Source organism: Euprymna scolopes, chromosome 44 (assembly GCF_053919585.1).
Source record: "Euprymna scolopes isolate OS-2025 chromosome 44, ASM5391958v1, whole genome shotgun sequence".
NCBI lineage: Eukaryota > Metazoa > Mollusca > Cephalopoda > Sepiida > Sepiolidae > Euprymna > Euprymna scolopes.
Window position 1 is genome coordinate 34497617 of NC_136525.1, and position 22518 is coordinate 34520134.

At 31.8% G+C, this 22518-nt stretch overlaps 1 protein-coding gene across 1 annotated transcript in view; it reads right to left on the reverse strand.

The window, feature by feature from the left end:
• Positions 1-12561: 12561 nt before the first annotated feature.
• Positions 12562-22518, reverse strand: part of LOC145268627 (regulator of G-protein signaling 1-like) — a 39309-nt gene continuing 29352 nt past the window's right edge. The window contains exons 4-5 of the mRNA XM_080124101.1: positions 20503-20667; positions 12562-13026 (exon numbers count right to left, since the gene is read on the reverse strand). Of these exons, the coding sequence (XP_079980227.1) occupies positions 12862-13026; positions 20503-20667 (330 nt within the window). The 3' untranslated portion in view covers positions 12562-12861. The remainder of the gene's footprint in view (positions 13027-20502; positions 20668-22518) is intronic.

Below are 22518 nucleotides of genomic sequence, written 5' to 3' on the forward strand. Positions count from 1 at the left end.
ATGTAATTTTAGTTTTTCTGGTAAACGTTAGTTTTAAATAGAATTTTTGTTTTTCTGTGACACTTAAGCGTTAAATAGCATTTTCTTTACTGTTCACACTTAAGCTCCAAATAGCATTTTTTGTCTGTCACATTTCAGCTTTAAATATCATTTTTGATTGTCTGTTGCACTTTAGCATTAAATATTATTTTTGCTTGTCTGTCTGTTTTAAATATAATTTTTATTTGTTTGTCACACATAATCTTTACATATCATTTTTATTTGTCTGTCACACTTAAGCTCAAAATATAACCTTTGTTTGGCTGTAAAACTTAAGCTTTAAATATCATTTTTGTTTGTGTGGCACACTTAAGTTTTAAAAGTATTTTTGTTTGTCTGTCACACTTTAGTTTTAAATAGTATTTTTGTTTTTCTGTAAGACTTGCATTAAATAGCATTTTTTAGTCTGTCACACCTAAGCTGTCAATAGCATTGTTATTTCTCTGTCACAAATAAGATTTACATGACATATTTGTTTGTCTGTCACACTTAAGCTTTAAATATCATTTTTGTTTGTATGTCACACTTAAGCTTTGCATAGCACTTTTGTTAGTTCGTCACACTTAAGATTTAAATAACACTCTTTGGTCTATCAACTTTAAGCTTGAAATAGCATTTTCGCTGGTCTGTCACAATTAAGTTTTAAATAGAATCTTCGTTGGTTTATTGCACTATTTTCATTGGTCTGCCACACTTTAACTGAATCAGCAACTTTATTGGTTCGTCATACTTAAATATGATTTAAATTTTTCTGTCACGCTTAAATTTGAAAAAGCATTTTTGTTTGTCTGTCACAAATCCGTTTAAACTATGTCTACATGTTTTCGTCTGTTGTTTCATCCGTGTATAACCTTTAAGTTTCAAATATTTTCATCGATAAACGTGCAAAGCGAACCAACGCACCTTAAGAATATTTGGGTGTGAGGTCGGAGTTTTGGTGTGAAATGTTATTTGCGCAGATAAGAAAATCAACGTTTTTTTTTTAGTGCAGGTTCTGGAGAAAAAAAGCACTAAAAGAACGGAAAGGTACTTCTTAGCAAAAGGCTAATCGGTCTGTCGGCTAGCGACCGCTGCAAAAGAATGTTCGCTAAGTGGCACTATGGGTGGGGTCACTGTTCGCTTCTGCCAGCCCGTAATCACTCGCCGCCTATAAACACCACACAAGCGCGCGCATCTGCTACGGCAGCGATGATCTCATCGTTAGCGATACCGACACATACGATCTGTTTCCTCTTACCCCCAAGGTCGTTAGCACACCTGTACAGGTGAACCGACCGACTTTTCTAGAGGCACGTGGTCTGCCTTTATCAGAAAGCAAAAATGATTGGGTGGCTGGCTAGTTGAGCAGTTTGTTAGTGAGTTGGTTGGTTGGTGAGTTGGTTGGGGATTGGTTGGTGGTGGGTTTTACGGCATGTCAACAGTCGGTGGGTCACTTCATAGTTTTGTAAGGGATTAGTTTACAGATTAATCCGTTTTTGTTAGCGTAAAGTATAGTGTTATAGTAAAGATTTGTCTGTCTTTTCCACTTCCGGTTTCGGTTATCTATATATCTATAAAAGTGAGAATGTACGTGTGAGGACACGTCTCAACCTATATACCCAACGGGTTTTTGGTCTACAAACCTGAAATTTGGTATCCAAGGTATACAGACATTTAGAAAACTCTTTAATCGGTTTCATCCAGAAAATGGGCTGTTAAGGGGTCAAAATTGAAAATTGGTAATTGGCGGATCATCGGATTTTTATCTGTCTATCAACTGTTTCGAATCGTTCACATTATGTTTAGAATAAATAGGCTTGAAAACATTTATAAGGTTGTGTGAAGCTAGCCTAATGGTTATCGTACATGACTCACTGTCTTTAGGTTTTGGTTTCGATCACAGCTTGAGTATTTTTTTTTTACTTACAAGAAGTGAACTGTTTAGAAAAAACAATACAATATTGGTTTCTTTCCGTTTTCCTTTTTACTTCATTGTTTTTAGGCAATTAACTTTATGTTTAATACCGGACAACGACGGGTAGATCTTCTAGTATTAAATAAAACCGTTTCCTTTTTATTCTGCTAATTGTTGAGCGGAAGTTTTACCAGAGGAAAATCCTTTTAGTTTTTACTTAAGTAATTCCAGTTTAATTTTAAACTTCTACATAAAAAATATTTTTGAAGTTTACATAAAAGCAGTCTTTACTTTTTTTTATTTTAATATTTTCTAAAAAATATATTTTTTAAGTTTAAAGTAAAAAGTATTTAATGTAAACTAAACTATTATTACAAAATATTTAAACAATTATTACAAAATATTTAAACAATTATTACAAAATAAATACTATTTGTCATGAAAAATTTAAAATATTTCAACGGGAAAATATATTTTTATTACAAAATATAAAAAATGCAAGACGATTTTTATGTAAAGTTTTAATATATCTTTTATTATATGAAACCATTTTAAAAGAAAAAAATCAATGTATAGAGAAAATATTTGGTTATAATAAATTTTTATTATAAATTCTTAAAAAGAAGAGACTATTTTTATGCAGAATTTTTAACAATAAATTGGATCAAAGTAAATATCAATCAGAAGGAACTTTTTCTCGCTATACACCGATAAGACCTTGCTAAACTTCCGCTAAACAGAAAGCGGAAGTATAAAAAAAGAGTTTTATTTAACATAACACATGTCTCTTTTCTGCAGAAAGGACGACAGTGGCAAGCAAAACCAACAAGTATTGTGTCTATTTAACTTAAACTAAAAGACAGAGTAAAAAGGAGTAACGGAACTGACTTAAGTTTAACAGACCAACAAAAATGACGTTTCTGAATTTTTGAGCTGGCCCCATGGCACAGTGGTTAGAGTACTTGGAAAAATCAATTGCAAAAAGTGCTATTCTCCTAAAGGTTCAATCCTCAGTGTGGGCGATTGGAAAATGCAATTGCGAATTACTTAGGACCTCTATCCAGTCATGGCTGACAGAACAAGAGCATGCTACCCCTGTGAAGTAAATAAAGGATTCCGCTCGAAATTCCATTCAAATTCCCAAGTTTGAAAGAAACATCCCCGAGCTCGACAAGATACACCCGAAGAAGATCGGAAGTTACATCGACCGAAACGTTGTGAAAATCACACTCAAGATGAGAACAGTAGTTCAATGAATCCAAATAACACGAATAACCAACAAAAATGTTATTTAAAACTAAAGTATAACAGATCATGATGACAAATTTCTGTCTCATGAGACAATAGCATTTTGCATCTAGTCTGGTGTACTGCAGTGTCTGTTGTGGCTAAAAAGTCGAAGCTGGAGTCGCCTTTCCGGATGCAGGGCTGGGGGGGGGAGGATAAGAAGACATGGGTTTGCTCAGTTATCAGCCCCCTCCCCTCTCGACATTACAGATAAATTGCTACGGAAAGGCATGCCGATACGGTCGGAGTCAGAGCAACTGCAGGAGTTGCCGGAAAGGTGTTGCAGTGGTTCACCATCCGCCGATCGGGATTCCAAAACAGATTTTTTTGTCAGGGTTTACTCCTTTAGCTTTTACCTTTCCCAAGGCATCCACGAGGCAGTGGAGCTATTTGCCCATAACTGGTGAAAATTTGGAAATATTTTTAATTTTCACAAAAAATAACATCTTCATTGTAGTTATGGTTGTATCCAGATGAAAGCGAATTCCTTAATTGGTTCTTCTTTAAAATCAACATTAATGATATTTCAACTTAAGTGTGACTATCCGATTGCTATTTACAACGTAAGTATGACAGATCGACTAAAATGTTATTTAAAACTTAAGCCTGATATACCAACGAAAATGCTATTTCAGATTTAAGTATGACAACCGATTAAAATGATATTTCCAACTTAATTATGACAGACCCATGAAAATGCTTTCAAATTTGATTATGGCAGATCTATGTATTAAATGTTATTAAAAAAACAACAACAAAAAACTAGTATGACAGACCAACAGAGATAATATTTTGAATTAAATGTGACAGACCGACGAAAATTATAACACAACTAAAATATGAAAGACTCAATCAAATGTTATATAAAAATTAATTCGACAGATTCGCCAAAATACTAATTTAAATTTAAGTAGGACGGACTGATGAACATGCTCTTTCAAACTCAAGTATGACAGAATAACCAAACTGCTGGTAGCAATCCTAAAAAAAGAAAAAAAAAAGGCTTTTGACATTATCCAAATACCTAAGCTCAATTTGTTTACGCAAAAAGCATTGCTTCATACGCTAATAATAATTTGTATATCACTTCCCAAATGCTCAACCTAACATAGGAAGCATTATAGTCATCTACATACAGTAATGTTTCGCTGTTTCACAACTCATCAGTGCGGCTAGACAAGCAACTACCTCAACCCATGATCGAAATATATATATATATATATATATATATATATATATATATATATACATATATATATATATTATTCAGCCACTCTGATATATATATATATATATATATATATATATATATATATACATACATATATATATATTATTCAGCCACTCTGATATATATATATATATATATATAGTGATAAGACGATTCCAATATCTTCCCCGATTCCGATTCTTTATAATCTCTAAATATTTAAGTATAAAAACATATCTTAAATGTGCCTATATTTTCTCAAACGTAAAAACACACTTGTGAGGGTGTGATCTAGAGATGTTAGTCTTACTGGAAGTTTAAATCAATAAATATTTATTATTTTATTATTACTACAAACAGAAGATATTTCCTAAACCAAAATAAAATAAAAAAGATAATTTAAGGAATCGGTTTTGGCATTGGAAAACAGGCTAACATTTTTCCGATTCTGATACCCCAAAAGATCCGATATTCCCGATTTCCGATTCTGATTAATTGTTCCAACACTAATATATATATATATATATATATATATATATATATATATATATATATATATATATATATATATATATATATATATATATATATGGGGGCGAAAAATGAAATATATTTTAGGCTGGTGCAAAAATAATGTCGTTTTTGACATTAAATACATAACGATTGTCACCTGCATCGCATAATACAAACATCATTTTCTCACGTGGCGTCAATCCGTCCATTGCGTTCGAGTTCAACAACACGCGACAACAATGACCTTTTCAAATACGATGTCTAGTTAATAACCGAACGAAACCCCACTGGGAAGACAGCGTGTCAATTATGACAGAAAAATCTTATGTTTTTCTTTCTTTCTTCACTTTTAAGACGATCAGGTTTTGTTTTATGGTTTGTAATTTTAAAGTTTAGCTTTTATGGATTTTTCCCTTCATATCAGCTACAAGTTTAACCCTTACAGTTTTTTATAACGAGTTTTTTTTAAATATCTACGCCAGTTGGTCACGTTGAAGTTTTAAACAACATTTTTATTTGTTACGTACTCTTAACTATGCCATTCGTTGGTCTGTCACGTTAAATGTTAAATAGCATTTTCGCTAGTCTGTCACGTTGAAGTTTTAAATGTAATTTTCGTTGGTCTGTACGCTTATGCATTAAATAGTATTTTCGTTGGTCTTTCACGTTTAAGTTTAAAACATAATATTCGTTGGTCTACCATGCTTAAATTTTAAGTGGCATTTCAGTTTTTAATAGCATTCCGTTTTAAACAGATTTTCTGCTAGTTTTTCTCCATGTAACATGGGTCTCGGAGGAAACGTGTAATCTCGTTTCTCTGTTATGGACTCCCTGCTATGACTGAATATTTGGTGACGTAGATGTAAACATGCGCTGGGCTGCATATTATAATGTCTTTTTAGTTATAGTGATGTATTTGAATGGCTACGACTATTTGCTGATAAGCTCATTTCAATGGAGACTGCCTCGCCATTACCTTCAGTAGATGTCTCAAGTAATCAACTTCTGAGTGGTCGAATGGTGACTACCAACAAAGATTTTCTGACAGGGATGAAAGAATTAAGGGAGATGGAAACGGGAGGCCGTTAGAGCCGGCATTAAAGGGGTGAGGCAAGGAGTTGGAGTAGAACGGCCGAGGAGGCAGTTGTTTTTTCTGAAAGTTTTTGACAAGGTGAGCCTTTAGGGCTCTTGTTATATACTGGGTGGTATGACGGTGACGTCTATTCTGTTTTGTTGTTGTTCGTCTTAGGAAGAGTCTTAGTGTTTCATCTAGAGCCAGGGCACATTCTATTGCATTAGTACCAAGCCTGTAATTTAACTATAAGAGATTTTTGTATATCTCGATCGATAGAAAGATAGTTTGATATTCATACACATATGCTTGTTGTAAGCGTCTCTGATTGGAATTACCCTGTTAATTTATCAATGAATAACGGGACACTTTTGTAAACAAAACTTGGTTTATTTGACAAACATTCATATTCACACAATGCGGCGGTGGAGTGAAGAGGTGGTGGTGGGAAAGATGTGGTTGCGAACGTGACAGGCAGTTTCTCGTCGTCTGTGCCTTGTTTCTCTCTCCGCGTCTCTCTCCTGTTTTTTATTTATCATTTCTCTTTTATGGATATTCGACCTCGTAACCCATTAACCAATTTACGTCATCGACCCATATTCTGACCCTATCGATGTTTGCTTTTGGTCTTACCTGCGGTCGAATTACGTTATCTCATTCCCGGGTTTAATTTTTGTCAGTCAGGGTTTAAGTTCGTTCGAACTTTGCTCCATTCAACGGCCTGACCCATAAAACGACTTGCGTCATAGGACAAGGTCATCCAATTCCAGGTTCCATTTCCAGTTCATTCGCACCTTGCCTCTCCCTAACACACTTAGCTGTAAGACTACGTTAGTGATAATTACATGTTTCGGTTCGGTCAGGTAAAACTCATTTTTCAAGTCTGCTATTCAATATAGAAAAACACATACCCAAAAAAGAAACACTTGTTATATGTTTTTAAACAGGAGTTGTGATGTTGTATTGAAGGAGAGTTCCTGCGTTGCGGCGCTGACTTAAATGAACAACCTTTTTGGGCCAGCCTTTGTAGTGAGCACATAAGGCATCTAAATATTAATGTACTTATTCGTACGTCCGGTGTCACAAAAAAGCCATCGTAATCGCAAACATTAATTAACGAGAAAATAAATTGTCTCCCTTTAATAATCGCTTTTCATCAGTTAAAAATCATTAAAACCATATCCTCTCCAAAATAAACAACAACAACCATACAAAAATATGGCTATCTGTTCACGGTTTTAAATTAATTATTTTATAATTAAAAACGTCATGTTGAGAGAATACGAAGTTTTTTTTTAAATATTGTTTCATTTTAAAATCGAAAAATAAATGTGAAAGTCAATTGACATCTATTTCTTTATAATCTATATTAAAAATTATTCAGAAAAAAAGTAACAAAAATATTTTGTCTGTTGAATTTTCATTGAAAAAATCTAAATTTCTAACTCAATGTTTTTAGGTTCCGACGCGTCTGTCAAAAGCTTTAAGCATACATACATACATACATACATACATACATACATACATACATAACACATACATACATACATACATACATACATACATAATACATACATTTAAACAGAAAGGTGAGACTTATATTATAGATGTGTTTTAAAACTTTTCAATTATTATGGAATTTCCACGAGTTCTGGTAGTTTCTAGAATTCTAGTATTTCGTATGGGTATCGTTTCAAACATGGCATGAAGTCACGATGCCAAAAGTTAATCAAAATAATAAAAAAGGAAGGTAGAATCACTTCAAAACAAATGAAGACTGACAGAAACCCCGACACTAGCATTTTACTCTATGGGCTCCAAACAGTCTGGTCAAAATGTAAGTCGTACTTCATGACATAGATCTAAACATGCTATGGACTGCATGTTATAGTGTCTTTTTTTAGTTATAGTAATGCATTTAAATGGCTACGACTATTTGCTGATAAGCACATTTCAATTGCGACTGCCCTGCCATTACCTTCCGTAGATGTCTCGCGAAATCAACATCTGGGTGGTCGAATGGTGGCTACTAACAAAGATTTTGGGACAGGGATGAAAGAATTGAGGGAGATGGAAACGAGAGGCCGTTAGAGCCGGCATTAAAGGGGTGAGGTAAGGAGTTGGAGTAGGACGGCCGAGGAGGCAGCTGCTTTTTTCTGAGAGCTTACGGGCAAGGTGAGCCTTTAGGGCTTTTAGCTGTAAGACAATGTTAATGACAATTAAATGTTTCCGTTCGTTAAAGTAAAACTCATTTTGCAAGCCTAATAAGGAAGGAAAGGATTACACGAATAGCTGACAACAAAGTATATCCCTAAACAGTTTAACTTTTAGTGGAATTTTCCACTACTTAACCTGATGCTTACTCTAGCCTAGTGTGCAAACTTACTGTTTTCAACATTATTTTTACACATCCATCTCTAATTCGACCTTTCTTTGAAGAACTAAAGTTGTTCTGTATAATTGCTGAAACTGCCTAATGCATTTTTAGAAATGATTAGAGATCTCAGCAAATATATCATGAGATACTGAAAAGTGATCAGCCATCAATTCTCACCCCAATAAAAACATATAGAAAAATCCTTCCTTAGACTCCTGAAATTACATGCATGAATATAAGCACATAAATGACCACAACAGATTCGGTAAGATCTGAAATCAGCATAGTCGATTCCATCATTCATGGCCATATCTATTTTTACATATTAGAGTGGGTAGGTTGACTAGTGGATATATAAATTAGTGCATTATAGTGATTGAGCAGAAAGAGCTGTAGATATTGAGTTCATACTCTTCGCCAAAAGCATTAGTGCATAAATAGTCACAGCATGTAGAATTGGAACTGGACATGGTTCATTCAATTTCCCGCCATGAAGCCCATTAGTTCAATTTCCCGCCATAAAGCCCATTAGTTCAATTTCCCGCCATAAAGCCCATTAGTTCAATTTCCCGCCATAAAGCCCATTAGTTTAATTTCCCGCCCAACTCCTATAACTATGCTGAACTTCGAAAAAGACTTCTTCCCACTTTCATGTCATGTTGACAACTCCAAAAATTAGTAAAAAAAATGCAACTTAAGCTTTACAGACCAGCTGAAATACCACTTAAAATTTAGGCATGTAGACCAACGAATATTATATTTTAAACTTAAGCGTGAAATACCAATGAAAAAAAAAATCAGAATTGTTCTCGGTTCTCTGCTACGTATCTCCATCTCATGACGTCAAATCCTGTGACGTAATCATAACTATTGTGTTAATTCGAATGTAATTTTTTACTTCTCTAACATTATGCCTTGAGTTCAAAATTATCGCTTTCAACATTACTTTTGTGTATCTGACTTTACTCTTATGAAAAATAAGATTAGTTATATCTGGACTGCTTTTTTTTTTCAGATTCCCCCAAACAAGGCAAATTACCAGTGTTATGCATTCGCTGTAGCCGGTTGTTCCAAAATGCGCTTTCCAGTCCATAAAATTGTTTAATCTACTTTTGTCACTGGTCCAAGATATATACACACTGGCAGCGAGTAAAACACAACACAGTTGATTTATAAAATAATATTTTGTTTTTATTTCACACCAATAATTAGCTCTGGATTTAAAGTTATGTCTGATGTTTTGACATCTCCGAAAGCCTGTGAGGTGTGTGTGGATGTTGGAAGTAAAGAAATGTCAAGCTTGCTCTCTCTCTCTCTCTCTCTCTCTCTCTCTCTCTCTCTGACCGACTGCCTTTGTGACGATTTACATAAATATTATTTTCTCATTGGAATGGTTAATATTTCCTATTGTCTATTGTTTAATATTTTCTTTGACCCATATCCACTCACATATTTCTGGGTCAAATTAGACAATGGATAAAAGTCCCGCAGTCCTTACATGGAATGCATCTGCGTGTGTGAAAACAGTCTCTATACTGAAGGCGTTGGAGTCCACTGCTTGTCGGTGTTGTTTACGTCGATGATCACTAGTGCTATTAGATCGTCGGAGCAGATTACATAAAATACTTGTAAAACAAGCGCAGGGAGGCAACATTGCGGTGATGGTACAGGGCTTAAAGCTTGATGTACAGGATCTATTAAATTGGAGACTCTGTTTTGGAACCTGTCCAATAGAGCACGAGTGAATGGATAATTTGTAAAAATATAACATACTATCAGGCGTAAGTGTTTTTATAGCGAGGTAGAGGGAGCCCATTTTCTTCGCAGCAGCCTTGGTAATGTCTTCTGTGTACCTTTTCAATTCATGTTGCCTGCGAATGTTGGAATTAGGAGTTTGAATGATGCGCTTTCAACTAGACGGTTGTTATCCATGCTAATCGGTGGCTGGCAAAGTTCTAATGACTCATTAAACACTGTCATTGTCGAACATGGCGAGAAGCAACATTTATAGCTAAAGGAAGGAACAGATATTTTCAGAGAAATGTTTTGTTTGTTTTAGATCAAAGCTGAAAAGAAAAAAAAGCCGGCTCTGTTCTCATGAGATTTCTTACTTAATTATATTTTTTAACTCACAAAAATATCTGAGATTGGGTTAGAGGACGGTAACCTTGACAACTAAAGAAGCCCCTTTGTTAACCGATGACGTCAGAAAAGCTGAAGACTGGTGCGTTTTTTATGATCTAGGTTTTAATATGAAAGAGCGAGTGTGTCGGGCGCTGAACGAGTGTGGGTGATTATATAGGATTCCGGGTCAGTAGGGAATCATGTCTGGCCTAAAATACCTCTCTGCCTATCTTTTTTAATGGCTGGTATCACGTAATTTAATTTGGCTTGCTCTTTATATTTTACGGCATATCAACACTTTTGAATGATTGAATAATAAAAGACATTGCCTGTAAACAACAAAAAAATATATATTGTGCTTGCGGTTTTACGGCAGATCACCATCTTTTAGCGATACGAGTCATATATATATAAAATCCCCCAAACTGTGTTTCATGGTAAACAACTGATTATCCCTTTACGACAATCAGTATTATTGTTTGTTCATGTAAGTAAAACTATTCAGCGATACGAGAGATTAATGAAAAATAATGTTCCAGCGAAGGACATTTTTTTTTTATAGTTTTAAAGGTTTTAAAAAATCTACCAAGACGATATATATATATATATATATATATATATATATATATATATATATATATATATATATATATATATATATATATATATATATATATATATATATAAATATATATATATATTATTTTAACACAATCTGACTAGGACATTGGCAAGTTTATTCAATGCCGATACCCGATAATTATTTTCAATCATAGGACATCCTCCGTCGAAATATGACAGAAAAATATGCTCTCTCTCTCCCTCGCTTTCACTCTCTCTCCCTCTCTGTTGCAATATTTTTGATTGGAGTATGATCCCTGACAATTGGGATATTCTATTTATAAACGATGCTACTAAGAATTGACGAATCAAATTAATTCACGTTCTGCTACCAACCAATCAGAGACCAGAATTGCTCCATAAAAAATAAACCTTTTTCTTTAGCAAACTTGCAGATGTTTTTTTCGTACAACACGGGAACAATCTTTTGCTCTGTAGCTTCCAACTCAAGAACTGTCTACTCAGAACCAGTCACCTCCAGGACTTGTGTAGAACAACTAACCATCGGAAACTGTTCTGAAAATAAATCTCTCTCTCTCTCTCTCTCTCTCTCTCTCTAACTCACAGACATGCACTATATATATCTATAATATATATATCTATAATATATATATAAAATATATATATATATATAATATATATATATATATATATAATATATATATATATATAATATATATATATAATATATATATATATAATATATATATATATATATATATATATATATATATATATATATATATATATATATATATATATACTAACAAAGATACCCGCAATTGGCGCAGGACTTTAGTTTACACTCATGCAGCAAAGTACCGACCTTTAGCCTTTAATCTAGTGGTGTGTGCTGTAGGGGAGTTGCACACACACACACACACACACACACACACACACACACACACACACACACACACACACACACTAGTTAGAATCATCGTAGATAAATATAAGGTACAGTGACAAGGATTACCATATTTTTGATTGGCCTTGTGCCTAATTTTGTTGTGTTAAATTTTTTCTTTTGCGAAATAAAATATATAAATCAACAAAGTACCTTAGATTTCAAACTGAGGAAACAGGTTCAGGAGAGAAAACTTTTGGTTTTCTTGATTTTAAATTGTAAATCGTTTTATGTGTTTCCTCCGCCATGTTTTGATCTGTGAATATGTGAAGTTGGTTACCTTTTGAGGATTTGAGAAGTTGGTTACCTTTGAGGATTTTATTTTTGCTTAGGGACTCTTGCTTGTCTTCCTTCCTAAAAATTTAAAAAAAGTCACCGGAAAATATAAAAAAAAGAAAAATGAAAAAAAAAATAAATAAATAAAAAATTCAACCCTGTTGTCGATTGCATTCTGGCAAAATTATGTTTTCTTTTAAAAAAAATTTATTTTCATTTTATTTTTATCAGAACAGACCGAAAAAGATATTTGGAGGCACCTAAGAAAATAAATATGGAGGGAACTGCAACCTGTAAAAATGGCACATAGGAAAAATGGCACATGGAAAAACAAGGCATCAAAACGTTAAGCATGCAAACATTTTCCAGTCAAAAACAAGTCATGGGGGATATTCACAATATTCACAGAAAGATACAAGGGTACTATCCAGACATTTGAAGTTCAGAGTCCAAAGGTAAAATCCAAAAATAAAGGAAAATGATTGGTGGACTGGCCCATGGTGTAAATTCCTGGGATGGATAAAAAAGCGTTGTAATTCTATTACGTAAGTAAACTTTGATAGACATCGGACTTCAGGAAACGCTGGTAGGGGTCCCTTTCAATGACTTCAAATATTTCTCTCTGTGCGGCATCAAATATGTAGCGGGTCGGTCCTGCCTTTATATCAAGAGCGACCTTTGACCGGGTTGGACCTTTTAAGTTGACCTACAAAAAAAAAACAAAGAAAAAAGAAAAAAAAACGGTAAATGCTGTCTTTCTAAAGATGGCTACAATAAACAAGGTTGCAACAAAACACCTAACGCGTTAACTTATTGAAGAAAGTAAAGTTTAGTGATTTCGCTAAAATCCGAAATAATATATGATTTTTTTTGTGGAATGTTTTACATTCACAATTCACTGATTTCTTACTTATTTAATCATTTAATCATTTTTTGAATTCATTGCTCACGGATTTTACCACTTGACTCGATTGTTCAACTAATCTTTTTTCAAAGCTTTACTTCGAACATTATTTTCCCATCCAACTTTGAAACTTTGACGTTTTACTTATTTTTTTTTAATTATAGTAGAATTTCTTTTGCTTACAATTTCTCAAATGTTAAATAATTTTAAGTAAGTAGTAATTGTTATTTTACTTCGAAACTCTCCGGATTAAAGAAAAAAAATTCATATTCTTTGATTAAACATTTGCTGAACTAATAAAAAAATTGTGAATTTTATTTTAATTATATGAGTTTGCTATATATATATATATATATATATATATATATATATATATATATATATATATATATATACATATATATATCCATCCTCTTTGGTTATTTTACCATAAAGAGTAATATGTTGCTACACAGTCATGAGCATGAGTTATCAGCAACTAGAGATCTTTTCAGGCGATACGGCTTATACGAAAGCAAAGTTCGCCATCTCTCTCTCTCTCTCTCTCTCTCTCTCTCTATATATATATATATATATATATATATATATATATTATAAGGTAAAATTAAAAGCCAAGAACAATGCGAGATTTTTTTTTATATAGAGTAAAATTAAATGCAAACAAAAGAAATAAAGTTCTTTTTTTTGTTGTTTGTTTTTTCTTTTTCACACAAAAGAAAAAACAAACAACAAAAAAAGAACTTTATTTCTTTTGTTTGCATTTAATTTTACTCTATATAAAAAAAAAATCTCGCATTGTTCTTGGCTTTTAATTTTACCTTATAATTTTCTTCAACAATGCTTCAAGCAAACTACAACCTACTTATATATATATATATACTAGCTGTACCCTGCCACGCGTTGCTGTGGCTCAAATTGGCGCAATGGAAAAAGTTCCAAAATGAGAAAAAGCATGTTTCTTATAGCTTTAAATTTCCATTTTGCATGGGTACACAGTTTTTGTTGTTCCATTTTCTTAGCTGATATAGAGATTTTCCGGTTTGGTGACTCTTGAATACGTAACATAAATTGTCCATGTGAAAAAACAGTCAGTGTGTAACTGTAAGGCCCACAATTGTAAAGATTGTTCCCTGTGCTTTGTGGATGGTTATTGTAAATGACAATAAAATTGGAAAGTGCAATTTCCTAAAGTGTAATGATGTATCCGGTGGAATCATAGGAATGCATGGAATGAAGATATATTCATCTGTGGAAGGTCCTGTTAAGATTGTTGTTTCTATGATATTGTTTGTTAATTTTTTTTTTACTGCAAGCTATGTGCCATTGCAAAGCTTGGATTGGTTTATATTTCACAACATGATAATTAGTACACCAAATTTCAGTTGCAATACATGCGGTGGCATCCCTGGCAAATATAGCTGTTGGATAATTAACCACTTTATCTGCTTTCACAACAGTGTCGATGGATTTGTATTTGACTACCTCACTTTACATTGAATAATAGCGTTAAGTTCATGGGTATCTTTGTATTGACCTGCAAGAATAGCTCATTCACTCAGTCAAATGGAATTCTTATAATTTGAATATCTGCAAAAACTTTTTAAACTAAGTATTCTTTTGATGAAATAAAATTACAGAAATTACAGAAGTTAAAAGTCAAAGAATTTTGCCCTTAACTCTCAGCTGGCACTTTTTTGTACCCAATTTCCCACAAGTGATGCAAAAGTTTTTGTGCGGATCGAACAGTCTGCAACTGGATATGCATATTTTGAGTTAAGTTTAATGTCTTCACATGGAACAAAAAAGTAGAGTATTTGAGGCAAGCATTTATTTCATCTGCTGGTGTTGATTGAAGAATAACAGGTAACATTTGTCTGAAATCTCCTGCAAGCAATATTACTGCATTCCCAAATGGTCTGATATTGCCACGCAAATCTTGCAAGAATCAACCAAGAGCCTCAAGTGATTTTTTGCGTACCATTGTGCATTCATCCTAAACAATAAGTTTGCATTTCTGCAATATTTTCCCCCATATTGGATGTTTTGGAGATGTCGAACATGAGATTTTTGAAAAATTGAATGTTTTAAAGTAGAATAAATAATTCTTCTACTTGGCAGCAAGGTCGCAGGTATTCCTGATGCAGCAAGGGCTAAGGCTATGTCATTTTGTTACCAAATGGCTGCCAAAATCAATTTAATTAGAAAGGTTTTACCAGTTACTTCTGGTGCTGTTCAAGGTAGCAGTAATTTCCAAATAACTTCTATTCTCACAGTCAGTAAATTAGGTGACTAAAATAGGATTTATCCATGTTTTGACAATGCCTTATTCACTGTAATTAATTTAGGAGACTAAAATAGGATGAGGAATTAGAGATGGATAGATAGAGAGGAAGATATATAGATAGAAAAGAGAAAGTGAGAGGAAAATAGAGAAAAAGGAGATAGAGAGATAAAGGGATTGATAGATAAACAGAGAGAGGGGGACAGTTAGAAACAGAGGGGGATGAGACAGAGGAAAGGAGAGAGATAGAGGGAGTTAGAGAGAGAAAGGGGCTCAAGGAGAGATGGAGAGGGTGATATAGAGAGAAAGATAGATTGAAAGAGGGAAAGGGAGAGATGGATAGAGAGAGATAGTAAGAGAGGAAGAGAGAGGGGCGAGAAACAGAAGGTGAACTACACTTCGTCGTTTTTTTCCTCGTTCAGTAGAGAAGAAATCTTTCGAGACTGAGGCAATTTTAATGTTTTGTTATTATCCAGAGTACCCCTTTTTTTTTGGGGGGGGGGCTAGATTTTCCTCACATTAGAAACCGACCGGGTTATCTGTACTTTCACTTAACAAATTAATAAAAGAAAAACATATTGTAAAATTTGAATTTAACATGAAAATACTATTTTTAAAAATAGCACGATAACATAAGTGCATAAGTGCCACTTTAGGTACTCCTTGGGCGTTGAGTCCATGGCGACCAGCATAATTATTTAATGGTCGCTCCCTTAGCCCCCCCCTAGTCAAGGCTAATGCATGCGCACGTAACATTTTTTTATTTACTGACGTTGGCTTAGTAACTAAACGATTTATTGATAATTTCGTAACCCTTAAACGCATGCCGGAAGATTTAAATTGGTTCATTATTGTTGTAATGAAAAAAAAAAGTTTCATTCAACACAAAACCAAAAACACATATTAATGATAAACGATTTATAATTCTATTCATTGAAATTTACTAATTTTTAAATAAAAAGTAAAAAAAAAGTTAATAAAAAAAGTAGTTGCTTATGTGCGCATAAAAAACTTGTTTTTTTTTTTTAGATTAAGTCCACCTTATAATCACCCCCCCCAACATCCTCATCTCCATGTTAACAACGGATTTCGGAATAAACAGCATTTGGGGGGGGGTATTTAAAAAAAAGTCGATAAAAGTCGTCATTTAAAAAGAAATTTAAAATCAAATGTTTGTAAAAGTGAGAAATTATTAATAAATGTATAGTAACATTTTTCGGTGCTAATGCAGAGAGTGATCCGCGCTATTTTTTAAATCGTGTTTTTTTTTTTTAAATTCAATTGCAAGGTTAAAGTACAGAATAGGTACAAAACACCCTCCCCTCCCCATGTTAAGAATGGCTTTTTAAATAATAGCGTTATTATTTCAGCATGGATCACTCTCTGCATGAGTACCCATTTTTCTTTTAATATTCATAAAAAGTAAAACTTTTTTCAAAATAAATAAATAAATAAATGTTTGTAAATGTGACAAATAATCGTTTAGTTACGACAACGTGAGTAAATAAAATATGTTACGTGCGGGGTGGGGTGGGGGACTAAGGGAGCGACTATTATTTTTTTCTGCTGGTCGCCATGGAACTCAACGCCCGAGGAGTACCAAAATATAATTTTTTTTTTGTCAAATAAATAAATTTCAAGCAATTTTTGCAATAAATAATAGATAGCAACTTTGTTAATTTTACGACACGCCACAGCATATTATAAACACCCTAACTTCCCCATGCTAAAACGGCTTTCGGAATGAACACCCCAAACTCCCCATATTACGAACGGCTTTCGAGGTTTATGGAAGGAAGTTTTTTTTAACATGGGGAGGTTAGGGTGTTTATAATACGTTGAGGCATGTCGTAAAAATGAAACGGTTTAGAAAAAGTTAAAACAAACTTTTTTATGTAAACAATGCCGTGAAAAGAACCTAAACAGTTAAAACGTAATGTTTCATGATTGAAAAGCCTTAACATAAAATTGGTAAGTACATAAATGAATTTAAATTTTTAAAATATGGGATTATTTTATTTTATTTTTTTTGTGTGCTAATGCAGAGAGTGATCCGTGCTATTTTTTAAAAATCGTATTTCCACGTTTAATTAAAGTTTTATGATATGTTTTTATTCAATTGTAAGGTTAAAGTACAGAATAGGTACAAAACACCCTTCCTTCCTCATGTTAAGAATGGCTTTTTAAATAATAAGGTTATTATTTCAGCACGGATCACTCTCTGCATGAGTAAGTTTTTATGTTTTTTTTTTACTTACCTTGTCGTAGTTGAAACGGAAGTTACCAGAAATAAAACCGGACAAGTCTCGCAGAAACGACTTCGAAAAATATTTATATTTTATTTGATATTTTAATAATTCGCGAGGTAAATTTATTTTAATGACATAAAAACGTGCCTCGACTCTAAAGACGGGCTGTCTGAAAATTTCAAATTAATTGGTAACGTAGAAATATAGTTTTATTCACTTTTAACAAACCAAATTTACATTTATATATATATATATATATATATATATATATATATATATATATATATATATATCAGATCCTCGAAACAGTGTTTCATGGTAAACAACTGATGATCTCTTCAAGAATATTAGTACTATTATTTATTCATCAACAATACGGGAGATTAATCGATTTACTGACAAAATAATATTCCAGTCAAGCACATTTTATTATAGCTTTATATGTTTTAAAGAAACTTCCAAGACAATATGCATCTCTCTCTCTCTCTCTCTCTCTCTCTCTCTATATATATATATATATATATATATATATATATATATATATATATATATATATATATATATATACTGGCTATCCAAAAAGTCATCAAATGATTTTGAACTTGAATTAATTCTTTATTTTTGTGATATCTTTCTGTAATTTTAACACAATCTGACGAGGACATTAACAAATTAAAAAAAAAACAAAATTCAAACAATCATTATGAAAAATAATGTCTTTTAAATGTTTCCAATTTTCAGCTTTCCGCGAACTGGAAGACCTCGAAATGTCAAACCCTGCAAGAATTTTTTGTCTTTGAATATTATTTTTAAGCTAATATATATATATATATATATATATATATATATATATATATATATATATATAAAATAAAATAAAATAAAGATATATATAAAAATAAGATATATTTATGCCTCGGCAACAGCGTGAAAAGCATATCTTATTTTTCTTTTATTATTGGAATTTTTATTATTGGAATTTTTCCCCTTTTCCCTTGTACATATTTGTGAATTATTCGATGGATTTCAGCCTTTGGATTATTTTGGACCATCTTCCAATTACGTGATTTCCTTGGATTTTACTTGTGCAAATGGAAATTCAATTAACTTTCTTGAAGTTATATTTTTGGATTTTACCGTCATTGGATTATTTATCTTTCACCAGACTATTCATTCACGTTTAATCACCTTTTTCTTCACCATATTCCCTCTGTTTCACTTTTTTGTTATCAAGTAAGATCTTTGACTTACTTGTTGTTTCATCAAATACTTTTGTATGCAAAATCCGACCCCGCATTTTGCTTATTCCTACCCTCTGATGAGAAGGAAAGTATTTATTCGAAACTCCGCGGATTAAGGACTATCCACTTATCAAGTGTTTCCTTTTCAGATTAAATATGTTTTTAACTCTTTTTCAAAGTATTTTTTAACATGTTTTATTAACTGTTTGCTCGTATATATATATATATATATATATATGTATATATATATGTATATATATGTATATATATGTACATATATATATGTATATATAGGCATATATATATCCATATATATATATATGTATATATATATATATATATATATGCATACATGCATATGTGTATGTATATTTATTTCCCCAAAACCTCTGGCCTGGATGGAGGGTAGACTAAAACTTGCTGCCGTGTTTTCAAATTATCTGAAATAATAGAAAGGGGAGACTTGATTCCAAATATTTCTCATATGTTATATACCTCTTTTTTTTGGAAATAGGGTACGATAATGAATATCTCCACTATCAAATAATTCTCATACACTGTGATATTTACTTTATGTAAGAAAACCAAAAAGGGGAGATATAATATATAAGAAATATTTGGAACTAAGTCTCGCCTTGCTATTATTTTAGATCATAAGGCCAGAGGTTTGTGGAAAATTATAGATAGATTCTAATTCATGTGAAAACCTAGGAAAATAAATTTCTATATCTGAAACATTTTATGGCTGTAAAAAATTCCGAAAATAGGCTTTAGATGATGGATGATCCTCTTTAATGCGCTACATAATTCAGGTCATTACCTTTCCAACGAGTCTTCATTTGTTAAATTCTGGTCAATGATTGGGAACGTATAAAATTACCTAAAAGGTGGTATATATATATATATATATATATATATATATATATATATATATATAGTCATATATAGGTATATAGTATATATATATATATATATATATATATATATATATATATATATATATACTATTAGCCAAATTGAATATTGAAATGCTCATATCTTTGGCTCTATGGGACAAAAATTTGCTGTCTTTTTGAAGATTATGATAATAGTATTATAATCTATGATTAAAATTTCATTTCAATTGGTAAAAAAAGAATTTATATTTTCAAACCAATAAAATTTGCCTACATTTGTATATATAGAGTTCTGGCAAGGCACCTTTAGTTTTGCTGTTTGCGATAAATTTTACTTAGGTAAAAAAAAAAATCTTGCTTGATTTTCTTCCCTGCGGTCTTGACAGGCCACTAATAAACTTAATAATAAACATAGAATTAAACAGCCTACGTAAATTAGTTTTTTTTTTGCATTTAACACACATTAACGGTGCTGTAATGGCAATACGTAATATTGCCGTTAAAATGATGTTTACATTAGAAATTTGCTGATATTTCGGCGAAAAGCAAACAGATTAGGCAAGTTATTCCAACGATCCTCATAATACAATTTAACATAAATATTTACTCACGCATCTCCGTGAATTGTTTGTGATATAAGTTTTGAAAATGATATTGGCTTGTTTTTCCAGTTCCGTTTTGGAAGAATTTACTCTGTAATTTTCAACGGCCTTCCAGAAATCAATATTTTCATCGCACATTTCTGATTTCAAATATTTCTGGAAAATCTTGAATCCCTCTAAAATGAAAAGAAAGGCATGGAAAATGTCTTAGTTTTAGGAAAATTGTGATTTATTTATTTCGCAGAATTAGTTCACATTAAACTTTCACACGATTATGTTATAGTATATTAGAAAGAAGTTACGTAATACACACACACACACACACACGCACGAATACACCCCCATATATATATATATATATATATATATATATATATATATATATATATATATATATATATATATATATGCATTTTGTGTACTTCTGGCTCTTCCCCTCTTCTGTTGAGAAGCATTTAACTTCGAAATGCAATGTTCTCCTTATTCTGCTGATATAATAAAGTTATATATAACTTTTATTCCGCATCTTTCTTTTACTATATATATATATATATATATATATATATATATATATATATATATATATATATATATATGTATGTATATATATATATATATAAGCACGATGTCCGATCGCTAAATACGCTTATATATATATATATATATATATATATATATATATATATATATATATATATATATAAAATAAGAATTATAGTTAAGTTTACCAAAATGATCCAAGATGGTAAAACTAAAGTAAATGATAAATATTAAAGAATTAATATTTATAAAGTAATCTCAACCAGATGTAAAAGCTCTATAAAATCAAATAGGAGATAGAGCTTATAATAAGAACAAGTAGTTAATAAAACATGTGTAAAAACTCTTTTTCAAAGTGTTTTTAACATGTTTTATTAACTACTTGTTCTTATATATATATATATATATATATATATATATATATATATATATATATATAATATCAGCAGCAGAACAATAAGGAGAACTGAAGGGAATATTTAAGAAAAAATATTTTTAGTCCATTGCATTTCGAAGCTAAATGCTTCTTATCAGAAGCCGAGAAGAGCGAGAAGTACACAAAAAACAAAAAACAAACAAAAAAAACTGGCATAATAATATTTAAGAATGAAATGAATATGAAGGAATATGATAACATGGTACATAGTAATTCAAAGTAGGTACAACATATAAGGGTAAATAGAAAGGGTATATATATGTAGTTAATATCAAAAAAAATATAGGCCACTATGAAATGATTGGGATCATTAAAAAAGAGGCAATTATAAAATAAGAAAAGAAATAATAGGGAAAAGACAAAAAGAAAGGGAGGAGATAGAAACAGTAAGTAGGGAAATTCAGAAATACATATATAAATAAGAAAAAATAAAACAAATAAAATAAAAATAAAATGAAACAAAATACAGAAATACATATATAAATAAGAAAAAATAAAACAAATAAAATAAAAATAAAATGAAACGATTTGAAAGTGAATGGGATTAGAAAAATGTTCCAAAAAAGTTACAAAATAAAAATCAAATCAAATAAAAATAATACAAATTCCAGTGACGTCTTTAGTTTAAAGTTCCAAGGTGAAGAATATGGTAACTGTTTACAAATCTAAGGTAACAATTTAAACTGGTCTTAGTACAATCCTCGTAAATCCAGGCTCACAAGTATAAAAAATAAAACAAAACACAAACTCTTACACATTCTGAAAATGTCAGTTGAACCTTTGACCATTTACACGCTAAGATCCAGATCTATGTTCTATCAAAGTCGTGTTTGTCAGTTGCGATCAGCTCATCTCGAGCTCTAAATGCTTTATCGATCTGGGTCAAGCCATGACCAGCCTTTAAATGTGTCAAACTTACAATTATCCACAACTGCAAACTGTCCTCAACCGTTGCAAACCAAAACTGCTCACACACTGTCCCTAACTGTTGTATACTGTCGCAAAAATAAGTGCCACTCCTAAAACTGTCCTAAACTAACTTTACAAAT